The following is a 25514-nucleotide window of genomic DNA, read 5'->3' as shown; positions in this document are numbered from 1 at the left end:
CACACACACACACACACACACACATGCTTTCCATTAGCCTCAAACTCACTGATGAGCCTGAGCTTGGACACTGTTTCCCTGTGCTTTACTATGAACTTAAGGGGAAGGAATTTAGGTGTCTTTAAGTGTGTGTGTAATGATTAGTACATGATGTCATTAATTTTTTTCACTCCTATAAGCTGTTATTGTTAGCTGTTATATATATATATATATATATATATACATATATATACATACATATACATATATACATATGTCACTTGAAGCTTAAAGCTGTTTGTTGGCTGCTAGCTTGTTATCTGAAAGCAATGCAGCCGTTTACATAAACCCATGCTTTGTGCTTTATTTTTATAAATGCACACTCAGAGAGGACTGATGTACTTTTGAAAGGACTAATATTCCCCCAGTGGAAGTGTCCCATTCATGCTTTCATCACTACACTATAGATGTCAGGCTCCCTGTGCCTGGCAGGATGTCATTTCAGATAACTCTTAACTGTAGCTCTGTGCTAAACCTGCTGACACATAAATGCAGGCTGCGGTGCTCCCAACAGTCCAAACTGTTTTTTTTTTTGTGTTTTTTTACTGAGACAGACAGAAATGAGAAACAGAGATGCCGCCCAGCCTAGATGGCAAGACTTACTCTGAAACTTTTCCAAGTGTTTGTATGACATCTGACTATCAGCATCGCATGGTTTTGTAATGTGGTGCAGCATGTCTCATGCACAGAATGCAGTGGATGAGCGTGTGCGCTCAAATATTCTGTATGCATGGAAAAGGAGGGTAAAAGTGAGACTCTAGGTATGAACAAAAGCTGCACAGAAGAATTCTTACAGGCATATTCTCTCTCTCTTTCTTGATAGACTTTTCAGCTTGAGTTATAATCACTTTATTTTTATTACATTACAGACACATTTTTTAATTACATTTTTATTACATTGTATGTCAGTATACTGTATATATATATTGTTAACAAGTTTTGCTTATTTACCATAAATATACAATTAAACATTCACCACCACCATATATTCTCCAAATTCTATTGCTCAGGGTTATGGGACATATACTAATAATATTAATTCTGCATATAATATTAAACCAATATTGGCATTTATTTTTTTAGTAAGAAGCTGTCATTATTACAGAATAATAGCCGGTTATTATTAAAAATCAACCCTCTTCAGGGTGACCGTATATTATCCCTTGTCTGTTGTACCCCTGATGTTCACAGCCTAGTATGTTCTGGGAAAACAGAAACCCACTTTCAGCTGTCACATTTCTTGAAGGGACTTGTTACCTCTAGATGTGACATGCCAGCTCAACTCTTAACCTGTAGACAGCTGACCCCTGACTCTCGTATTCTTTTGCTGTTCTCTGCCTGCCACCCTTCCACCAGATACCTGACCTCGCTGTCACGGCCTGTTATTGTTAAAGATCCTTTTTACCATCTGGAATGGCTGTGCACTAAACACAAGACTACACTCCCAAACCGTTGTTTTAAATCAACAGAAGCTTAGCTAGCCTGGCTGCCGCGCAGTGCCACGGTATTGGTTTTTGTGTTAGAATGAATAGACGATGGAAAAATAAACACGGGTTTAGAAGCAAGACAAAGGGATGTGACTTTTGAACTACGCCTGTCGATCATCAGCAGGTGATGGAAAGCTACGATTTCTAAAGCAGCACTAGGTTTCCTCTCTAAACAAAGCAGCTGCACTGTCTCCAGCGCTTTCAGAAGAGCCCCCTACTGGTAGGGAGTGCAAGCGCACCTCTCTTAACCTGAAGTTAAGGGAGCACCGACACAGCTAGCCAAGCTGTTCTGACAGCAGCTGTCAGTGGCTTGCTCACCTCCTGCAGAGAGGCAGTCCTCACCACCCTAACACCACCCCTCACCTACTTTTGTTTGGAGACCTGGAAGTGTTCGGGTGGGCTTCAGTGTGGCCGCTGAGGCTCAGTCAAGCGTCAGACAGCTTGGTGTGTGAGTGGAGGGGAGTGAAGCCCATGGCTGGCCCTAGAAGACCCGGGCTGCTGAATTCACTGGCCTGGAAAACAGTTTACCAGATGTTTTGAAGGGGGTAATTATAGCATATACTGTCAGAGCTGGAGGAACATAGTGACATCTCTTTCACCAGCTCAAGCTCAATTAGGCATTTGAGGTTCTTTCTCGGCAACCTTGTCAGTGGTGGGAGAGAGGGTCTTAATTGTCAGGGTTACTCTCACCGTGTCCTCTAGCAAGCTCGCAGTTTCTCCATTTTCCTATGGCATACTTTAAAAGGTTAATCATTTTTTCACAGTCTGTTTTTTTGTGAACATTGCTGCAGCTCATATTTGGGTTTAAGGTTTTAAGCAAAATCAGTGGTTCTCAACCTAAAGGCCCCAAATGTGCAACACAAGATATTTCCTCTGGTATGTTTGCTGTAATGTTGAAAATTAATTCAATTAATTTAACAAAAATTGTTTTGTGATTCTATAAGATTGTTTCTTTATGTTAAAAATAGTTATTGAGGGGAAAAATTCAGTTCAGATATCAACGTGTAACTCATCCCTCACAGTTTATGAAATGGGCAATAATGATTTGTAGTTTATTGTGGAGAGATGTGATATTTTTTCAATGTGATCAGACTTTTTTACAATTTTTTACTTAGCAAATGATAAAATATTTGAAAATAGACTTACATTGAAGAAGGCAGCAGAGACATCCTTTGACTTGTGCCTGTAGACAACCACCTGTCTACCATGGTGAACATGATGTGAACATGTTTCCAGTAAGAGATGTTATAAAGAACAAGGTCCCTCATTTAAAGTAACAATGTAATGGTAGTAATGACATTTTTTTTTTTGTATGTTGGGATGTACATCTGTGTAAAATGGATCAGTCCAGCATACATCACCAGAGAAAAGTCTGACGTTTCACCATTTTGATTATAAAATAAGGTAAACAATATTCAAACATATGAATGAATGAATCGTGTACAGTAAGGTCAATAACATGCATTTAAAAAATAGATGGGGTGAATTTACATTTCATGCAAATTTTGAAGGTGAAATGTGTGAAAATGTAAATGTTAAACTAATTTTTTTTTAAATCCCATGCAAATCACTTTTCAATGAGCATGAACACTACTGTATTTGTTTGAGTGATCCATCATGTAAATGTCTGGTTCAACTAATGCTGTGATTGGAGGGTGGGATTCCTTGTTTTCTGAACAAGACAGGCCGGTAGACGTGTTTGGGAGACCAGTTTGTTAACAGTTAGTTTTGCGATTTCATTTGATGCTGCCAGTGGTGAATAAATTACCCTTCACCTTTAGTTTAATCTTTTCGTAAACATAGGAAGACTGACAAGATCAAATGTAGAGCTGTTTGTTCTTAGTCTGTTTGTTTATATCTTGACTACTAACAGTGTCAGTGTTTTGCATGGCACAGAAAGCAAGTTAGCAAATAAACTTTTTCCCACCTTTTGTTTTTTCTGGTTTGAGTAGTGTTTTGTCTTTTTCTTCCAGTGTGTGTAATTTGAAAAACAAACAGCCTGGATGGAGCTTCATGAATAAAGGATACGCTGGTACAGGTGGGCTGCTGTGGGGGGAAACGAAGGCCTGTCAAGCCCACCTCCAGTGTCAATCATGAAACGACAACATAAAGAGAACCAGAGCGAGAGTCTGTCTGCAAGCCGTGCTCCTAGAGGCGCTTCATGGTAGAGCTTGTCTTACTCTCAGGCTGGTGTTTCAGCTGCAGGCTCAACGGGGACAACAAAAAAGCAAGAAGTGTGACGGCAGGGCCGGGAGAGGATGAGGAAGAGTGAGAAGAAGAGCTGAGAGGTGCTCTAGGCCTTTAATCCGCCTCAGTGGTACCACCTCTTCCAGCGCCGTGCCCCCGTTAGCGAGACAGCGTTTCACCTGCGCCTGGCAGACACGTCTCCGCTCCTCCGTGCCAGCCCCTGACAGGTGACAAAATCAAAAGGTCACGTCACTTTGAACTGGCAGCGTTTGTTGCCCTGCTGATTTCCCCCGTGCCGCCACGGCTCGCAGGCGAGGTTGGAGGCGAGGCGGGGAGCAACTTTGGCAGCTCCTGAACTTCGTCTTTGTGAACTTTTGTACCCATGATTTTGCTAACAACACTGCAGCGCCGTGTGATTTTTGTCACGGCTGCTGCTGCCATTGTTGACGCAGGCTTGTCTTGGGAAGCCAGGGTTTTATTTACGGAACAGAAAGCCAGAGTGTTTTTCTGGGTCTGTGGGTTCAGGGCTGCTGCGGATTACAGTAGAGCTCGGGCCATGGGACTGACGGCACTGCTGACTCCCGCTGCTTCTGGATACGCACGACCCTGGCGCGTCCTCTTGCCAGCCCGTGTGCCCCGTAAAACTCAGCCCCAAAGAGACGTACTGGCTGCTCCGTCCCTCTCCCACACATCCCAGCAATTAATTTGCTCATTGTCCTCATTTTTGAATCGTGACCGCTTTTATTGAAACGTAACACTTTGTCCAAACAGAACCGGCAGAGTTACTCTTTGACTTGAGCCCCTGCAGAGGTCAGACCACAGTCAGCCAGTGCTGGCAAAAACTCAAGCCCTCCCTCTGACCAGCAGGGCACTGACAGCCTGTGAAGAGGCTGTTTGGGCTCGATGTGCTCCGGCGAGAGCCCTTATCAGCCTTCCAGGCCTGGGCTCTCCTGGGCCTCTGGTCCACACGCGGCATACAAAGCAGGGCCAGCCCCTGAGCAGCTGGAGACGCTAGAGATGTCTCTCATTTCAAAGAAGAGCTGGAGGAGGGCAGAGCACGAGAGCTGAGAGGCAGGAAAAAAAAATGAAAGTGCATATCTTCATGTTGGACGGCTTGTCTAGCTAGGGCGTCTATTCCCAGCGCACCTGTCTCGGGGAAGGTTAGAATTAAAAGCGCAGATAGCAGGGTTCTTCCTCCACTCATGGCAGAAGGCAAAAGAAAATGCATTAACTCGCCAGGATGGATGTCACGGCGCTGGTCTGGAGATGGTGCCGCTGCTAACCGAAAGGCCAAACAATGGACTTAAAGTCTGACTCTGATGCTATTTTAGACTGAATTTCTGTCTGCAAGTGAGACATATTGACTGCCAAACTTTCGAGTTCATGCTACCACGGCCCTTGAAGTTCAGCTTCCTCCAAGTTCCTTTACCCAGCGTATGACCTCTGGCTAACCTAGTGCCGGAGCCACATCGCTCTTCGAGTCGATCCGTGTGCTATTAGGCTAGTGCAAAACACCATCGCTAGTCTCCTCACAACATTGCGTGTATCTATCCTGAACCCTCCTTTTGTTTCTGCCGCAGGCTGCATTTACATAAGAGGCTTATAGAGGCCATACACTCTCTTTTAGACAAAACAAAGGAACAAAAGCTATTGTTTGCTAAGTAACAATTTTTGGATGTCACAAAAAAACTGATGAAATGCATGGAGCCAGAAAAAAGAAAAAAATAATCAAAAAGATGTATTCCTCCCTTGATAGCTTTTTGGTGTTTTCAGATGCCCGAGTTGTCGTATTTAAATAGCACACACATGACCTTGAAGCTTTGATGCGGGATTGACAGGAGGAACCACAAGAAGAGAAATAATGATCTATGTCTTTTCAGTCCTCCGGCAACAAAAACAGACATGTGATACACACTCCTCTGGGCTCCCGTAAGCCACTGAGGCCAAATATAATGTTTTCAGTTGACAGAGATAAACTCTTTATTTGTGTGCCAACATATCGTCTGATTATTTTGGTGTCTACAGTTCTGATTAACAAGCCAATGAGATCTGAATAATTAATGCCGCCAAATTACTAGCTCACACAGGAAGGATTTTTTTTCTGTTTGTGAGACTAAAACATATATGTGGCATATTTTAGATCCTATAAACAGCTCTTATTCTATTAGCGACTGCAGTAGATACAGTATGGTTGGGAGTGATATACACGATATACGTATATTTTTTAAATGTATTTATATCATGATAAAGTAACATTTGTATGCTCTTCTAGGTGGAACAGGTCTGGTTGTTTAGACAGCAATTAAAAAAAGCACAACTTACTGTATGAATAATAGTAACTGTTTCTGTAGCAAGAACCACTGATGATTCTCAGATGTAAGCAAACAAATAATTGATTCTTTCAAGCTTTTGAGCCTGCAGTTTTTCTAGATTGCAAAATGCAATCAATGTTTATCTAAACATTCGTTGATTCCTTGCCCTCTATCTTGCTCTCAATATTCTCGGCATCACTCTTTTCATCATTTTCACTGGTTTGTGTTCACATGTTCTTCTGGGAGAATCGAGTAGCCAGCAGCATTTCTTGAGGTCATGGGCATACGGCTCTTTGTGTGCTTGAGTTAAGTATGAAAACCTGAAGGGGTTTTGATGGGACCATTGTTGGCCTGGACCTGGTCCACTGAAGCACGTAGTTAACGTTCTATGTCATCAGCCTTCCTTTGCCAGAGGCTCTATTCAGGTTTTAACCTTATGGACAAGAGGACACAACTGATGACTTTAGCGACTGAGGTCACACTCGGAGGGTTTGCTTTCTATCCAAGGACTGTGTGCTATCATTTGTTTTCACTCGAAGATGTGGAGATGTTCCTAAGTGTACATGTGAAATTGATTTTCTTCTTCTTTTTTTCTGCTCTCTTTTGTTCTGCTCTTCACAATGCACATCAGCAAGCTGTGGAGGATTTGCTGGAGGACGAGGAGGAAGACTTTGACAGAGATGACAAGGTAATTATCGGTGCCACTCACAAACATGTATTCCAACACAGATGTATATTTAATGCTCAAACGCTCTTCTCTAAAGTGAAATGCAATGAAAATGTATTATTTATTGTGTTTGACCTCACTCAAATACCAGTAGGTCATTGTTTTCTTGTGTATTTAATGCTTTCGGTCACATTTCATAGAGTCCAGGTCCACAGCTAGTCTGTCAGAGCTGCTAGTGTCTGAAGTCTATAGAGTTGCAGTACATGTTTCCTTTCTACTCAGAATAAAGGGGAGTCACATAGGCATAAATAAACTTGGCTTCAGGGTCTCTGTGTTGAGCTTCTGATATTTCTCAAGGCCTTTGAAGTGCAATTAATAGCATTCAAATGACCGCAAGCCAAATGCCCCAGCAGCTTTTGTGAGGAAGCATTTTAATATTTCTGAGCAGGCAGATTCATATTATTGCCTGCCAAAATACCAGCACTTATGTGCTTTTAGCACTTTGTCTGGAAATGGGACAACAAGAATGTCAACAAGAACATTTTTGGAGCAGTGTAGACTTAAGATGAAAACATAACCTTTGACATCTTCCTGACATTTCTCCTTAGTGGACTTTCAAAGAGCATAAAGTGTACATATAGTGTGTGTATGTAGAAGAATGAACTGAATATCTGTATTAATGTTGTCAAGGATCTGTTGTTCTTTGTGTCAGATTAGCTTCAGTTGAGAGGTTGGAAGGTTGAAAAGGGCTACTTGTCCTCTCTTTGTCCTTTCTCCTTCTTGTTTGCATAGTTTTGTTTTGTTTTACTTTGAATTTGTTGGATAGTCAATGTTACGCTCTATTAAAAGATTTACATGGAACAAAAATGATTTAGGATGACAGTTAAATTGAAATCAATTGTAATATTTATTTATGAATTAAAAAGCACACAGATAAAGGTAAAAATTCAAGCATTTCAATATATATATGTATCTTAAAATGGTTAATCATTTATTTGATCATTTAACTTTTTATTTGTAGTAATTTATCTGTTAATATTGTTAATTTCATTAAAATGAATAAGAATTACCAGTGCTACAGATGACAGAGGCCTCACAAAAGCAATGTGAGGAAAAAAAACAGTGATGCAGAGTTATATCAGACTACAATGCTAATAGTTAGAAAAAGTAGCTTGTTACTTTAAAAGCAACACTATCTGTCATACTTTCAGTTCCTCCTCAACACTAGTTTGTATTTCTTTTTTTTTCCCATCTACGTCTCTTTACTTTCTTCTCCATGTCAGTTTGTTGATGACCTCACATTCTCATTACCTCCTCTGTTTGTTCAAGCAGTAAAATACTGAGATCACATCAGGGAAGTCCCACTTATACTGGATGAAGGAAGAAAAAAATGGATAAATGTGCCAAGGGCTCATTTTAATTGAACCTGAAGCATACGTTGCAAGTATGTGCAATATGTCCCAGATGTTTAGGCCAGGCCTAGTCTTCAGCTCTTCCTTAGTCTCCACTAGGAAGCTATTAGCTGGATAACCTTTGCTCCAGGGGCTAAATGGGGTATTACATAGCAGTCACCTGTTTTGCATTGGACTGGGGACCTCTTGCTGGTGTAGTATGAGCCAAGACATGTGTTCTTACTTAACAAAATGTTTCGTGATAGTTAAAAGTGTCTTTCTTCAGACTCACTGCAGATATTAGTCAATTACTCTTAATGAAAGTCCAAAGTCAAGGCTAATTGATGGAGACGGCTCAGTTGTTTTGCCCAAGTAGGCAATTGGTTCCAAAACAAGAAAAAGGGAGGGAGAAAAAGAGAGAAGAGCTCAGGTGAAAGCAAGGTTAGTGCAAGTGACACTGTAAAAGTGTTTTAAAACAGGGGATTTTTGCAGTGCACCTGGCTATGTGAAATCAAGTCAGTGTTGAGGAAGCTGCTTTGAAATCATAATTTAAAGAAGTTCGACTACAGTCGAGCTTTTGCCGTTTAAAATAGTAGTTTGCTACTCTGCGAGTTACTAATAAAAGCTAACTGCATTGAAATTGTTTATAAATAAAATACAAATCAACACTTTTTTCACTAAATCAGCATTAGCAATAAAGAACATTCATTACCTGAGTATATGTTCACTAAAACAAACAAAAAATGTTAAGAGCTTGAGATGTGAAATGCCTCAAGCACAACCATGACCTCTTCAATATTCCATCTTCTTCAAAGTGCGAAAATTCAAGCTAGCAGGTCTACAAACATGAGTTTGGGAATGGAATTCCTGCTGCTACTTTCAGATTGACATCACGTTATTACATTTAGATGATAGATTATGAAGACAAGTTCTTTTTATAAAGTACACCAATACATTTCCACAATGAGAAAGTAAATAGGATCAAATAATTTAGCTTTAGTCTAGCAAGCTACAGTTTCAATGTACCTTCTCCAACACCTTTTTGTGACCATGAATTTTTGGGTTAAACACAATTTGGATGGCCATGTATGCAAAAGCATGCTGGGTACAACAACTGTGTAAGCCATATGCTTGCCACACACTTCTCCTTTTTTCTCTGCCAGGCTAGTGCCAGTGTGTGTGCATGTGAATGTGTCCATGTGTGTTTACAGTGCTGAATAGCTCTCTGGAGAGCTCGCCGACTCCACCAAATTCATCAGCAATCCCGGCAATAACAGCCAAAATATTTTAACACCTGCTCCGCCAAACACATGTAAACACACTGGCAGAATGGCAGGTAATTATCCAGGTGATAATGAATGCGCCTCACATTGTTAAACCTCTCTCAAATATGCTAGTGTGGAATTAAGGGGTAGCATTGGGTACGCTACGATAACGTGCCTAACGCTCCGCTTGTGCCACAGCTGTCTCGCACTTGTGTGCACCCACTTTCCCAAAGAAAGTTTGCGAAGGATTGGGATTTTCATTACCGTTCATTATTTTTATGCAGCTAAACTTCACCTGTCATAAAGCAGATGCTGGAAGACCTAGTCTTTCTTGCTCTGATAATATTTTGAGATATACTGCGGTGTTGCTTTTAATGGAATAGTTCACTTAAAATTATAATTCTGTCATCATTTACTCATCCTCATGTCATGACAAATATATAGGACTTGCTTTGTTCTGTGAAACACAAAAGGAGAAAATATGAATAATGCGCCGGTCACTCTTTTCTATGCATTTATGATGGATTTTTAGCTTTACAAAGATGCTTAAAAGGTTAGTTCACCCAAAAATGAAAATTCTGTCATTAATTACTCACCCTCATATCGTTCCAAACCCATAAAACCTTCGTTTATCTTCTGAACACAAATTAAGATATTTTTGATGAACTCCAGGAGCGTTCTGACCCTCCGTAGGCAGCAACACAACTACCACATTCAAGGCACAGAAAGCTAGTAAGGACATCGTTATAATTTGTGTTGTGGTACTGTCGTGAACGTGTGTCGAAGACTGACATGGAAGAGAAGAATTTGTTGAATAAAGATGTTATTTTTGTTTTCTTTGCACAAAAAGTATTCTCGTAGCTTCATAAAATTAAGGTTGAACCACAGATGTCACAAGGACTATTTTAATGATGTCCTTACTACCTTTCTGGGCCTTGAACATGGTAGTTGTGTTGCTGTCTATGCAGGGTCAGAAAGCTCTCAGATTTCATCAAAAATATCTTAATTTGTGTTCCGATGAAGGTTTTACAGGTTTGGAACGACATGAGGGTGAGTAATTAATGACATAATTTTCATTTTTGGGTGAACTATCCTTTTAAGCACCATACAAGTATCATAAAAGTGGTTCATATGACTCATTTGTTATAGTCCAAGTCTTCTAAAGCAATACACAAATAGTTTGTCAAAAACAGACCAAAAATTAAGTCATTATTCACCTATAAACTTTTGTGACCAGTCAGTGAGTTAAACTCAAGAACCAAATCAGTCTGATTTGTGAGCGAATCATTCACAAAGATTTTGTTAACTGGATCAACAAATTATTTGAAAAGATTTGACTCAAAAGAACGATTAATCCACAAATCTGACATAACATACATTTCAATGTGTTTCTTTCACAAACACATTGTATGACTTCAAAAGACTTGGAATATAGTGCAAAAGTTGTATGGACCACTTTTATGGTGTTATTTTGTCTCTTTGAAGATTAAAATCTCCAGTTTGAATTCATTTTAACGGCATGGAAAAGAGCAGCCTGGACATTTCCCAAACATCTCATTTTGTCTTGCATAGACATGAGAGTGAGTATTGTATTTTTATGTATTTTCAATAACGTGCACTACATTGTCCAATTCACTGTCTGTTTTTATTTTTGTTATTCCAACAAGTTGATTTTTTTTGCACATGCTAATTGATGGTACAGATACAGTATTTGGGTTTCGGTAATGTCATTAGAACCGGTGTTGTGCGTACATGTGTCCGAAGCGGAGTACGGAGGGATAATCAGCGTTAGTGCTCCGTCTGAGAAGCAGCCAGGATGATAGCGCCAGTGTCCCCAGGGAGCGAAAGAGAGAGGGTGAAAGAGTGTTGAGATTAGGAGTGTACGCATGGCTGGCCACTGGAGTAATGGTCCTACACATACATACACACAGCCCGAGGAGGAGCCGCCCCAGATAAGATACACACTGCAATCATGTCATGCTCACAGGCTTACCACAACTCACGCACGCCTCCTTACATGCCCAACAGCTGTTAGGAAGTGTGCGTGATTGTGCTGCCTGCTCGTCTGGATATTAAAGATGGCATGTAACCGTATGCTGTACCTCTTATAAATAAGCAAACATTCAATATGAATGTGAAGCAAAACAGTGACAGAGAATAAGAGAAAAAACAGGATATCGTGTGTTGTCAAAGGCTTGTCGGTTTCTGTTTTGTGAATTAATAAAGGTAAGTGTAGCTTTTAGGCTAGAAATATACTGTGCAAAAATGTAAATGCAGACACTTGTCTGACACAGTAAAGCGTGCAGCAGACAAACTGTGGTGGTTAGAAATGTCAGAACTCAAGGGGGCAGTGAAGTTAACTTTAAATATCTGTGCTATAGGATGTTAAATGATTATAGTTCTGGTAGCTAACTATAAACACGTCAACAGTTGAAGAGTATGTACATTGCCATTCATACCATGGGGTTTTTATGTCTCTTGGAGCTAACCAAGGCTGCATTTATTTGATCAAAAATCCAGTAAAAACAGTAATATTGTGAAAAATGACAATAAAATAAACTGTTTTCTATTTTAAAATGCAATTTATTTCTGTGATGAGAAAGCTGAATTTTCAGCAGATATTATTCCAGTCTTCTGTGTCACATGATCCTTCAGAAATCATTCTAATATGCATTTCCTAGTCCAAAAAAAAATGTACTCAACCCTAACTTTTAAGCTGTATAGTGTACTATAGATATTTACTGGATTCATGTTTCATCACGCTTTTCAGCTGTCATTGTCCAAACAGTGATGTCCATTGTCCAGATACAGTGGTGGCCAAAATTATTAGAACACCCTGACAGATCTGAAAATATAGACCTTTTTTTGTCTCCAAAACATTATTTCATTTCATAATGTTCATGAAACATGCAGATGGTTTCTCTGAGCACAGAAAAAAATCAGATGAAGTGAGTCGTACTGTTTTTATCCACTTTTAACTTTAATATTTGGTATGTTCACCTTTTGGCCAATTTAACAAAAACAACTAAAACCTTTTAAATATGCCAAGTGTTCTAATAATTGCAGCCACCATTGTATAGTGAATAAGCTAAATGTTAAACTGAAAAAATCACTATAAATTTCATATTACTTCCTTCAGTTATCTAAATAGTTTTGACTGTAACTGTAAACTGATTACCAACTATTTAATGTTAACTGCAAGTACATGCAGTAACTTATGTTTTGTATTTTAAGTGTAACATTGCAGATCTACTGTATTAGTGCATACAGTGTTAAAGATAAAATGTCCTGTAAGCAAAAGAAATAAAAGTCTTCTGTGTAAAAGGAAAAAAAATTAGCAAGAGAAATAAAATGAGCAAATTAAATAATTAAATTATTTTTTCTTCTTCTGTTTCTCTCTTTCGCTCTCTTTTTGGACTTGACCTTGTTTTAAGAGTTTAGCCTACTCTTACTTACTCTCTCTACCACACCACTGCCACTTTAGCAGGGAGAAAAGGAAAACTAACCTCTCTGCACTGTGAAATGCTGACAATCTGATCCTGATTCATGCACATTTATGTCCGCTAGAATCTAGCATTACAAGTGAGTCTTATCTGTAGATAACACGCGGAGGGTTAAACCCAGCCGAGCGGAGACAGGGGGTTGATCTGGGCGATAGCTACATGGCAGTATGTAATTGGACTAAAGAGTGTGCTAGGGATTATTTTTATTACTTTGAAAAACTGTGACTGAAAACTTGTTCTGGGGCTATTGAGCTTGTGATACGCGATGCGTATCCTCAGGTAACGTGGCTTTCTTCAGTGCAAAGGAGAATACAGAGAGAAAGAGAGAATGTTTGTGCATCTCTGGCTGCTTTTCTTCTCAGCGCCTCTAAAAGATGAAAAGCTTCATGCTGTAAAAGATGCTTTTGACTTGGCTTTTTTCCTTTTTCTTCTTATTTAGGGGAGAGATGCTCCTAGGAACTGCATTTTAATCATGTTTGGCTAATAAAGAGAGATTAGAAAATCCTTCACACACACTCAGGGCATTGTCTTGTTGTGTAAAATAGCTTCATTGTTTGATTTCTCTTTTTTGCCTTTACATCAGGTGGATTTTTTTTCTCTCTCTCTCTCAAGGGTCCTAAGCCATCTTAGTAGCCATCAATGTTTTTTTGTCTAACTGTTTTCCTTTTGTAGCCCTGCTTTAAAAAGATCTCAATTTATTCTGGTCCACAAGGTGCCGGGCTCAGTCCCCTCCCAGGATGGCCGGCTGCCGGAAAGCCATATCCTTGCGGATATTTTGGCTTCCTGGCACTTTGAGTGGATACGCGTGATGGTGGTAAGTGTGGTCCGTATGTCCCCATGTCTCACTTCTATGGCTCATCGTCTTTCACGCCAAGCAGGGTTGTGTGTCGCTCCCTTTCACCTCTCACTTTGTTCTCAGTTGTCACTTTTCCTTCTTTATCTACAAGAACATCCTGCTGATCAGTGCTTTGTTATTTGTTGGATTAGCTGGAAACTTCATAAAATGGGTTGTTCGGTGGGTGCTTATGCTAGGTCATCTAAATACGGCAACATGCTCAGTAGAAAGTAGTTCTGGGTTTGGGTTTTCTTTACTAACCATGTGTCTATAAGCATTCAGGGTGCAATGGGGCATCCATGTTTGTGCTGTCACTAACCTTTTTCAAACCAGCCAGTAAGCCCAACATGACTTACTCGATGACGTCACTCAGAGAAACTAATTTGCAGCTCAGCTCACGTTAAAGAAACACCGAACCTGTGCTGTATAGACAAGGAAAGCTGCTTCCAAGAAGAGGGTTTATGAATGAATTATGAGGGTGTATTGATGTTTGTCTCCGAAGTGGAGGAATGCCATTGCCATTTATATCCTTTTGAGAAGCGCATCCCTCAAGGAACTTTTGAAATTGAGAATATCTACATGCACTCACTATAGATGGCATCTCAGCACATTCATATGTAATAAAGGTTATATAATAATAATAATATAATAATGTAATAGTGGTTACCTAGTCCAACAACCGACTAGTTGATTTATAAGGACCTCTAAGTTATATGGATTTTAAGCAATATATATTTGTTATTTTTAGCAGCAATGGATTAATTAGGAAGCTGACAGCTTAAAGAGATAGTTGTGTTAAATAAATAAATAAATTATCTCATCATTTACTTGCCATATCTTGTTCCTAACCTATTTTATTTGATTTTAATTAGTGCTGTCAAACGATTAATCGCGATTAATCGCATCCAAAATAAAGGTTTTGTTTACATAATACAGGTGTGTATACTGTGCATATTTATTAAATACAAACACATGCATGCATATATTTAAGAAAAATATGTTTATATATTAAATATATTTATATATAATATAAAATATAAGAATATAAATATATAAATGCATATACATGTAAATATTTTCAAAATATATACTGTATGTGTGTGTATTTATATATGCATACAAAATATACACAGTACACACACATATTATATAAACAAAAACTTTTATTTTGGATGCGATTAATCACGATTAATCATTTGACAGCACTCATTTTAATTAATATTTTATAAATATTTTATAAGTTAATTTATTTTTATGTTTTTTTCTATTTAATGTAATTTAATAAAATTACAGGAAGCAAAGTAGGAGAATGGGGGGTGAGACTGGGAAAGGATCACAAGCTGGGTCTTGAACTTGAGTTGCCGAAAACGCATGTGTGCTGCATGTCGGTGCACTGCCCACAAGGCAATAGTCTCTGACACAGATTACATTTTATAGAATTTTTAATGTTGTTTTGTATATTTTTTGCCCCTAAGAAACATGTTTGAATGTGAACTCAGGACAAGCCTAATTATACAGCATGTTTGTTGCTGACCATCTCCTGTCTAGTCCACTTTGGAAATGTGTGGTTGTGCACATCCATAGTGGCTATATTGGTTTGCCTGTTGGTGCCCAGCTTGATGATGTTCCCCAGTTTGACGGCCTCATTTTTGCGATGGAGATGGAGAGGCAGGGGCGAATCCAGTGCAGTGGCGGGTGGAGCTAATTGTGCTCCATTCATCATCAGGTGGCATCCAGGGACCCAGAGAGGACAGGGCAAGGAGAGCAGGGGGAACGCAAGTGATCTGAGGTGAGGAGGGAGGGGGGTTGCTCCAGGGGTGAGGGGCATCATCAGAGAGGCTGGAGAACAGGGGCAACTATCAGGTTGACTTTGGGGCTGATGGAGTGCCTTGCCCGCTGGGTGCGGAGGCCTGGGGAGTAATGGCGAAGGTGAACCCGGCTCTCCAGCAGATCCATTAGAGCCTAATGCTGTTGTTTTTAGCAGGGAGCAGTGGGAAGCAGAGGTCGGACGTAAAATAAAGCTTATTCTCCCTGTTTACGGTGTTATTCATCTGCACGTCATGGCACAGGGACATACCGGGAGCGCAGGGCAATGGGGCACTGGTGTGGAAGCAGTTATAGTACAGTGTTTTTTTTTTTGCTCCTTAAATCTGAGTGTGCTTACCATAACTAGAACCTTTCTTTTGTGTCTGATTATAGAGAGCTAATGTTGAAAGGGTCGAAGTAGAGGTTGAATATATATCGTTAACCTGAGTGAATAGTGCAGCATATCTCTTTAATTGCTACTTACTATGAAAGACAATGTTTTGCTTAATCTCCACATGAATTGGTTAGCTACAATTTACAGTAAACTAGCACCTTTATATTGTGTAGTCTCTGATGAAAAAAACAGCTTTGATTGCATGAATTTCTTGAAGCCGGTTGATCAAGCCTTGCTAGTTTAGCCTGGAAAGACCCATTTCAGAAGGTGTAGACTCAATCAATGTCAATCCTGTTCCTGGAGGTCCAGTGTCCTGCAGAGTTCAGCTCCAACCTGCTTGGAAGGTTCTACAAATCCTGAAGACCTTGATTAGCTGATTCAGGTGTGTTAATTTGGGTTGGACCTGAACTCTGCAGGGACGTAGCAGGATTGGATGACCCTGCTGTAAACAGTAACAATTTCTATTTAATTTCATTTATAAAATGATTGCCTTATTAGCACCCAAACACTCAAAATGCACCATTCTGAACAGAATGCGGTTTTGTACCTGCTGAAGAGTCACAGTGACTGTTGTTAGACCTTGGCCCAGAATACTGTCTCCAGAGTGAATGCCATAGTGAGGGCGTATGGATCTCCTGGGAATAGCTCAATAGCTTTTTTGCCGCCTCTGTGGTCACATACTGTTGCGTGGCATTCAGCATCACACCTATTTTTGGAGTGTCACTAGAGGTTTGAGGGGTGGTAGAACCTAGGGATTTGAGAGGTGAGGATAGTGCCTCTGAACTTCTGTCACGCTTCCAGATGTTTGAACATACTTTGTGTGTTTATGTGTTTAAAATTCTTGTCTTGTTGTGATTTTATATTACAGTTGTTTTGTTAAATTATCCCGCAGGTTGCCTAAGCTGTAATGCAGTGCTAAAAACACATGCTTGTGACATGTTGAGTCTCTGATGGGGACAAAGGTTCGAATCTGGTCTGGACCATTTCCCTGTTCCTGTTCCATTCCTCCCTTTGCTCTCCTATAAATAAGACAAAGACCTATATATAAATTAAAAATAAAAATCCTGCAAGTGTTGAAGTAAACTAGGTTATTTTATAGGAGAATCAAAGAGAAAGGTCCCAAACAGCATATACGCAAACTCTCAGAATACTACTTAACGAGGTAATTACTAATTTTCTTGATGTTGTATTTGAGGTTGCGTCAAAAGATTTTTGTTTATATTTACTCCTTAAAAAGAGTAATGCGAATGGTTTTCCTTTTGATGTAAAATATTTTTTGGCTTCTAGTATTTGGGATAGCAGTTATTGGGATCAAGCAGGCAGTCAGGGGAGTTTCCGTTTAGTCTGACACACACCTCAAATCTAATTAAACTGCAATTTTAATTAACCTCCCAAAGTGCTCAGACACGAAGACGAGGAACAATTTCATTGACAAGCCTTTCCCTGTACGTCTCTTCCCCTGTCCCATTCATTATGAATAAAGTGCTAATGAACTACTTTTGGAAAATTAATGCACTCGTCTATTTAAAGAAGTTGTTTTTCGTTTCATGTGTTCACTGATAAGAGGTGGGCTCACGTCTCTGAGGGGACTTGTCTTGGCTTTATTTGCCATCAGAGGTGTGGAACTCTTTTCCTTGGTGATATCGCTCTCTACTTGTGCCCGTCTGGGTCAGCGCGCCTTTGACTCGAAATGAGAGAAGATTTTCAAATAATACGTGTATCCAGGGAGCAGCCTGGCCCGGGTGAAATGATTTCATTTTCATCTTGATCTCTATCTTATCTGCCTTCTTTGTTCCCCTCACCTTTAGTGCTGCGTAGATCAAAGAATCTTGTTTTCTCTCCCTCCGAACATGCCGAGAGAAGGGCGTGGGTGTGGATTAGGCCCGGCTGGGGGTCCGTCCTCTTGCATTGGGGCTCTGGCTTTGGTGTAAATGAAGTTTGGTGCCCCTGGGATATCGTTCCCCCTCCTGCTGTCGTTAACAAACAAGATATGCCCTCTACGAAGTGTCTGTCCTGGTCTGTGCCAACCTCATCAGTCTCCCGCTATGTTGGGTGCCCATTGCGGCCTCCTGATGGGACGATGAGGTGTGAATAACCTGATGTTGGGAACTGGCTGGAACGGACTTGCCTCTGCTTGCCTGTAGCACTAGCAGCCCTAAGGAGTTTGATAATGGGGATGCACCAGGGGGTCCTGCACAGCTGCAGTCAGTCCTACACACTGTTTAATGATAACACTGTTCAAGATGGAAGATTCTGTTCATTTACTTGCCAGCCGTTGATTTCACAAAGCTTATTTAACTTCTAGTGTAATCGAAGTGTTATTTGATTAATCAGGTGAACAGATTTCACATTAAGAATGACACTTTAAAATCAAGAACAATGCTTCAAAGATCTTGGTGACATGGCCTTGTGGTTAAAGGATTATTTAGAGACTGTCAACAGCATTTAAAGCGCCAATTTAAATACAAATCGATGCACATGGAGCAAGGAAAGCAGAATGAGAAGCTCTTTTTATTAAAGCACTTGTGAATTATTTCTTATCTAAATCACCTTTTTAGTGGCTAGACAAAAATTACAAACTTAAACAGTGTTACCAAACTTAAATTGTCTCCGTTGAGGGAGAAAAAAATATATAAAGTAACTGGACACATGATAATCAATTATTGGGTCAATTACTTTTTTTATAATACGTACAAATCACTTTGTACATACAGTAATTGAAATATCTTCAATGATTGAAATTGAATATTGATACTAAAATATTCATATCACAAAATATTTATTATATTGTTATTATTTTTTTAAATATTTCATTAATATTTATATATTTCATCAGTAATTTCATTTTGTGATTTATTTTGTAATTACATTACTTTTTATTAGTAAAGATATTCATGAGCTGATAATGAATGTTATTTGTTGTTGTTGTTTTTTTTAATGTAATTGAAAAAAATACTCCTGTTTTCAGGGTATTACATTTTGAATCATTAAAATTAACTTTTTTCTTGAAAAGTTTTCAAAACCATATGAAACAAACAAATACAGAGCTGAAAACTTGGCCCATGTGTTTTAAATATATTTTTTAAAGATTTTCCTTTTTCTTTATTTTGCCCTGTATCTCATTGCCGCTTAAACATTGTTTATAGAACTGCATTTTAAAAGCAGTACACTCACAATCGTGTGGTTGTACTGAAATGGTAAAATACAGCTCCTTGCAGCAGTGCTCATATTCAGTGGAGCAGGACTCTTGCTCGTGTGTTATCGCATAATTCAAACTCTTTATATGTAGACATTGTGCATTTAGAAGAGTTCAGATTTGGCTGCACTGTTGGAAGACACTTTAAACAGAACTGATTTTTGACTAAATATCAATTTCCCTTTGCCCGCTGACATCAAGTGTGCCTCCTGCTGAGCCATGATGTGTGTCCGCATATGTGAGGAAGAGGACCTGAGGTAATGGAATGCCCATGTGTCGCTCCAGCGGCCCACAGCTCAGCCAGGATCCACAGCAGGCTCTTCTGTGGCAGGTTGCTCCTCGGCTCGTAGCGGTGTGAGCGTGTTTATGTGTGTCTGTGTGTTGCAGCAGGTTGCTCCTTGGCTCGCAGCGGTGTGAGCGTGTTTATGTGTGTGTGAGAGAAGTGCAGAGGAGCAGTGAAAACAAGCCTCTCCCCAGGCTAGTGTTATTCCAACCTCCTGCCTTCCTCAATCCACTTTTGAAGGCAGGAAATCGGAGTTAGCTCATGGATTGAGGGCCATGTGGTAATGGTTTAGACTGTAGAGACCCATGACCTGCACCTCCACCCTCGCGCGTACACGCACACACACCGATGCCTTGTCCCTCAAAGTCTTCTTTTCTCATATAGCACCCAATACAATGGAGTGTATGTTGGACTTTTGTTTCGGTTGATAACGCAAACCAGATGGGAGGTAGGACAGGAGAGTTTTGTTAAATATTTGCTAAGAAAAATAACCCTGGGACGCGGTCTAATTGTATCTATTTGTCTTGTGTGGCTTTTTGGGAAGGAGATGTGGTTATGCAGGCCATATTGGGCTTCATTTTTCAAATGTGGGATCCAGTACAAAGCGTGGGAGACGGATGGGATACTGTGTGTGAGTGTGTGTGTGTGTGTTGAGGGAGTACAGACAGTTTGATCTGGTTTTTCCCGAGACCATCTCAGTATTATAAGCATGTTTCTTTATTTTGGGGATGATATTCCAGTACCTGTTGTATAGACCCTTTTATATACCTGCTCTTGAAACATTCGCTCTGTGTGTAGAAATAAGTGGTTCTCAACAAGCAGGTCGGGCCCACTAGGGGACCTCAACAAACTTCCAGGAAGGCCCTAATACAGGTGCATCTCAATAAATTAGAATGTTGTGGAAGAGCCAAAATCATCACAATTAAAAGAACCAGAGACTTAGTCTGTGTGCATTGAATTTATTTAATACACGAGTTTCACAATTTGAGTTGAATTACTGAAATAAATGAACTTTTCCACGACATTCTAATTTATTGAGATGCACCTGTACATCTTAAAATTATGCACATTTAGTCTTATTAAATATTTTTAAAATATGAAAAAGTAAAGATGTACAACATCTAACATCAGTTTATTCATTTTTATTACAACAGCAGCACTAGAGGCACATAAAGTATCAGCTCAAATATGGCCTTTGAATATTGCCATGTACAAAGAGGGGCCTTGAAGTCAAAAAGGTTGAGAACTACTGGTTTAAATGCACTTTAAATATTTGGACTTTAAATCTTAAAAAAAAAAAAACTGCCAGACTTAATCTGACTGAAATGGTACCAGTCTAGTTTTTGTGAAGTCATACCAGTGTTATGGTATTATTGTTGATATACTATTATACTGCAGTTTTTGTTAATATTTTACATTTGATTTTTATATATATTTTCTGTTTTCGTTTTAATTTTAAAGTTATTTAGATAACTTTTAAATTGTAAAGAGTTATTTAGAATGTGTTTTTGTCATTTTTTATAAAAAAAATTTCTAAATGTCTTTATAGTTTTTAAAATTAAGTTTTTTTTTTTTAGATTATATAGTTCTAGTTATTTTAGTACTTCAACCTAAACTGAATAAAAACTAGAAATGGCAGCTAGTATAAATAAAATAAGTTTAAGATTTAATTTTTTTTTAATTGTTTTAGTTTTAGTTATTGATAATAACCCTAAATCAGATTAACAGACCTTGATTATATGATTGAAGGTCCACTTCATTCTGCATTTAAACAGGTTACTCAGACTAGAATAGACCTCGTGCTATGCACTTGCCGTTCCTTTGTCTTTTAGAGACAATACGTGACGTGTATAAAATTTGTGCCTTAACTATCTCTTTAAATGCAAATAATATGAAGTATTCATGCACTTGCATTCCTTTATAAGGCACAAAAAGATCTCTATGCATTGACACCATCCCTCTTTTCCTGCTTTGATTTGCACAGTGGGTTTTGATCCAGAGGTTCAGTAGCTGGTCAGCTCATTGTGGACATGATCCACTGCAGTGACATTTCAATTGATCTCCATGAAAGGCCTGAGGATGGCGACTGAAGTGCGTCCAGATAAACCTGGGCAGGGTTGAGCAGAGGCCTGGAGCTCCCATAAAGCAGACCCGGGGCAAAGGCATAGTGATGCTCACTGCTGCATGGCAGTGCCCTCCCGCTGGGACCATTTCGCCAGGACTTTTCGTTCTTCTTAAGTGCTGCCAGTTCATTTGTGTAGGCCCACCGGAGGGGCACAGCCTATGTCAGGGCTTGGAAATCTGGACGTAGCTTATTTTTCACATTGCTAATAGGCCAGGATTTCTGTTTTTCTCTTCAAATGGTTGACCGATAGAAGAAACAGACAGAATTTGAGTGTTTTGTAGGTTAAATGGATGAGTTTTGAGTTTCAATCTTGTACTTTTTTTGGGAATAGTTCACCCAAAATGAAAATTGTCATAATTTACTTAATTCCAAACATCTGTAAACACAGAAGAAGATGTTTTTCAGTATGTCCCGCTCTGTCAGTAAAAAACAGGGTTGGAATGGCATGAGAATGAGCAAATAATGACAGGGTTTTTATTTTTGTGTGAGCAGTCCCTTAAGAGTTAAGGTGAGTGTGGAAGTGTACATGTGTGTGTGTGTCTCAGCACATGAATGCACTACAATAGTCTCTGTCTGTGTGTCCACACTCAGTCACTACATTCTGTGTCAGCCCAACTGTTGCATGACTGTTCTTATTGTTAGAATAAAATCAGAGCCTTTTGACTGTGGAAACATTTAACTGACGCCTACTTTTGAGGTTCTTGTGGCCAGTTTATTTTAAGTTGAAGACCATCAAAAGTTTTTGGTGCTTATAGTAATGATGGTGGTGATGGCCACAATGATGTCATCACTGTAAAACCTGGTTACCCAACATAGCTATTTCTCTCTGAAGAAAGTATTAGAATAAATATTCGTCTCTTTATTGTTACACAAAGCGTGATTAATTTCAAACATGTTTATTGCAGCATGGAGAACATGGAAAGAGAGAGAGCTCATCGAGCCTTTGATGCTCCTCATGCTCTTTCAGCTGTGTGGAAATGCATTTGCCCAGCCTCTCTCTCTTTTTCCCTCTCTGTCTTTCTCTCTCCCTCTCATTCTTTCAGGACTCAGAGAGAAAGGGTTTCATGAATAAGCTGTATGCCATTCAGGATGTGTGTATCAGTGTCCAGAATGTTCTGGATGAAGTGGCCTCCTATGGTGAGAGGATAAAGAAGTAAGTCTGAGCTCTCGCTGCTTGTGCTTGAGCAGTGCCAACCTCAGTCACATCTTACTCAGCCTGTTAAACAAACACAAACACAACACATGCTTACACTGCAAAAAATCATTTTCCTAATCACTGTTTTTGTCTTGTTTTCCAGTGGAATTTCTAAACATCCTTAATCAAATTTACCTAAAAAGCAAAACTTGCCTTAAGAGAATGTATGATATCATTTAAAAGTAACATTTATTTATTATGCAATAATTACTTTAATTCAACAATTTCAAATAAATGCTGTTTTCTAAACTTTCTATTGATCAAATAATCTTGAAAAAAAGCACAAAAAAATATCCACGAAAATATTAAGCAGCAGAAATGTCTTCAATATAACAGTTTTCGAATTAAAATAGACAACAGTTATTTGAAATTGTAATAATATTTCACAATAGTACTGTTAATTTTTATTGTACTTTGATCAAATAAATGCAGCCTTAATAAGCATGAGACTTTTTTCAACATGTTTATTGACATTTTTAACGTTTTAAGTAGTGTATCTTGAATTAAGTTTGTTTTACCCTGATAGCAATTTTTTCTTTAAACCTTAATGAAAACATCATTAGAAAAAGAAGGAAAAAAATCTTAATTCAAGACATATTCTTAGGTCTTGTTATCTTACATATCTTGTTTAATGTTTAGAGAGATTTTTTTTCTTTTTTTAGTTTTTGCAAAACTAGACAAAGGTACTAAATAACATAATTATATTTTTGTGTTTTTATAGTGCAGTAAAAATTGGAATTATCAGCTGTAATGCTCTTTTTAACCCCTTACAGAATGCCCCATTCCTTCAAATAACTTACTGTAGCATTGATATGAAATAGTAACACTGTACTGCACTAACACTGCACCTTGATATATACCATGACACTTACCATGTTATTTACCTTGTACACCAAGTTCTAAAAAATATATTGGAATGGCACATGTCCACACAACATTGTTTTACAGGTGTTGTTGTAACTGTGGTGTTTTGATAGAAGCTGTTGTAACTATAGTAACATTTTGTACAACCCCACTAACATAAATAAGTGAAACACTGTGTCCACACTGGGTACAACCACATGCCGCAACAACTTTAGGCTGTCTGTACTAGATGCATCAAAATGAATGTAAATCCATTTGTCCTGTCGTCGGAAGTAGCTCAAGTGCATGGAATATGTTAGATAGACTGGGGCATCAGTTTACTGCGTTCAGTGTAGACAGTATTACTGATTATAATGGGTTTTCCTGGATTTTATTGCATATTGTCACTCTCCTCCGGTGTGGACTGGAGTAGGCCTGTGTAGAAGGAAATAACCTCCTTTTCTCACTCTTTTCTGTGTTCTCAGTACTTTCAATTGGACTGTGCCTTTTCTCAGCTGGCTGGCCATAGTTGCCCTGTGTGCAGCCACTCTTGTGGTGTACTTCATTCCTCTCAGATACATCGTACTGGCCTGGGGTAAGCTGTCATCCATTACGTTCATAATGTGTCATGAATGACGAAATAACATAAGCCAGTAGCATGTTGCATAGCGTGTATTTTAGAATTTCAAATAGACTATTGTAGGAGTTCACAGAGTTTAATGGCAGTTTAGGTTTGCATGCTCCAGGGATTCGCCACCAGCACAGCAGGGAGGATGGTAAACTGCCGAGCTCAGGGCAAACTCACTAGTAGCTAATGCCCCGTGTGCTCTTTCATACAGTGTTCAGATCTGAAGCTCTGCAAGGTCAGAGAGCTCCTGTCAGCTCCATAGCAGCTGATCCTGTAAAGTACAATGATGAGGGTTCAGAATCCGTACAGGGTCTTAGGTCCTCCTGAACTGCACTCTGTGAGTGAGGTCTAATGCGCCACTGTTATTTCAACTTTTAGGGGTGAACAAGTTCACCAAAAAACTGCGAGACCCGTACAGCATCGACAACAATGAGCTGTTGGACTTCTTGTCCCGAGTGCCCTCAGATGTTCAAATGGTAGGTATTCCTTATTACATTCACCCGTACTGTCAGTTACTCCAGCATTGTAACTGACAACTGCATGTACAACTACTTTGAGTTCAGCTCATGAAAAATGGGGGCAAAAACAAAAGTGTTGCGTTTATAATTTTGTTCAGTATATTTGGATTTAGCCAAATTCCAAAATGATGTCATTTCTGATGTCAAAAGTTAATGTAATTTGAGGGGTCATTTATGTCTTTTATAAGTTAAACACTTAGGTTTATAACTTAGTTTCCAACCCTAAGTATGAGCAACAGTAATAGTGATGCTAGCCTTAGCAAACATAATAAAATAATAACAATGAACTCTGCTGTGTGAGAAAGTATTTGTGCAGAGTTTCCTGTCTCCCCGTTCCATTTTCTATGCTTTAATTTATGCCTCTTGCTCATGGTAATATGCATAAATGCAGAATCAGGGAATTCTATTCTTGTCATCACAGACAGCCTTGTGACTCATTACCATGGAAGGAGCGCAAGATGTTGACTTTTTAAACTCACAAACTTCACCTAAACTTTTATACCTATAATGGCACTTTCCTCTTTGGAAATATATAATGCTAATTAATATTTTATTGATTTCACTCCTTGTAATTGGGTGTTTCTTTAACAAAAAGTATCTTTAAGTACCAGGTGGTGTACTACTTTTTGTGTTTTGAAGTTCATGGTAAAACTTGGGAATTACTTGATTGCATAAATATATGCTATTGTGTATATTGTAAAGATTGGTTACACTTTAGAATAGGGAACACATATGCACTGTTAATTAAGAGTTTTCCCTTGATAAACTGCTCATTTGCTGCATATCAATAGTTAGTAAGTTAGTTGTTAAGTTTAGGTATGGGGTAGGATTAAGGGATCT

General features: G+C 39.0%; 1 protein-coding gene across 1 annotated transcript in view; it reads left to right on the top strand.

Moving 5' to 3' along the window:
- mctp1a (multiple C2 domains, transmembrane 1a) overlaps window positions 1-25514 on the top strand; it is a 103114-nt gene that overhangs the window by 64009 nt on the left and 13591 nt on the right. The window contains exons 16-19 of the mRNA XM_016501048.1: window positions 6657-6713; window positions 22534-22643; window positions 24014-24123; window positions 24535-24632. Coding sequence (XP_016356534.1) covers window positions 6657-6713; window positions 22534-22643; window positions 24014-24123; window positions 24535-24632 — 375 coding nt within the window. The remainder of the gene's footprint in view (window positions 1-6656; window positions 6714-22533; window positions 22644-24013; window positions 24124-24534; window positions 24633-25514) is intronic.

The sequence above is a fragment of the Sinocyclocheilus anshuiensis genome, unplaced genomic scaffold, assembly GCF_001515605.1.
Source record: "Sinocyclocheilus anshuiensis isolate Anshui unplaced genomic scaffold, SAMN03320099.WGS_v1.1 scaffold278, whole genome shotgun sequence".
NCBI lineage: Eukaryota > Metazoa > Chordata > Actinopteri > Cypriniformes > Cyprinidae > Sinocyclocheilus > Sinocyclocheilus anshuiensis.
Note: the sequence above shows the minus strand (reverse complement) of the source record. Positions and strands in the feature narration are given on the sequence as shown.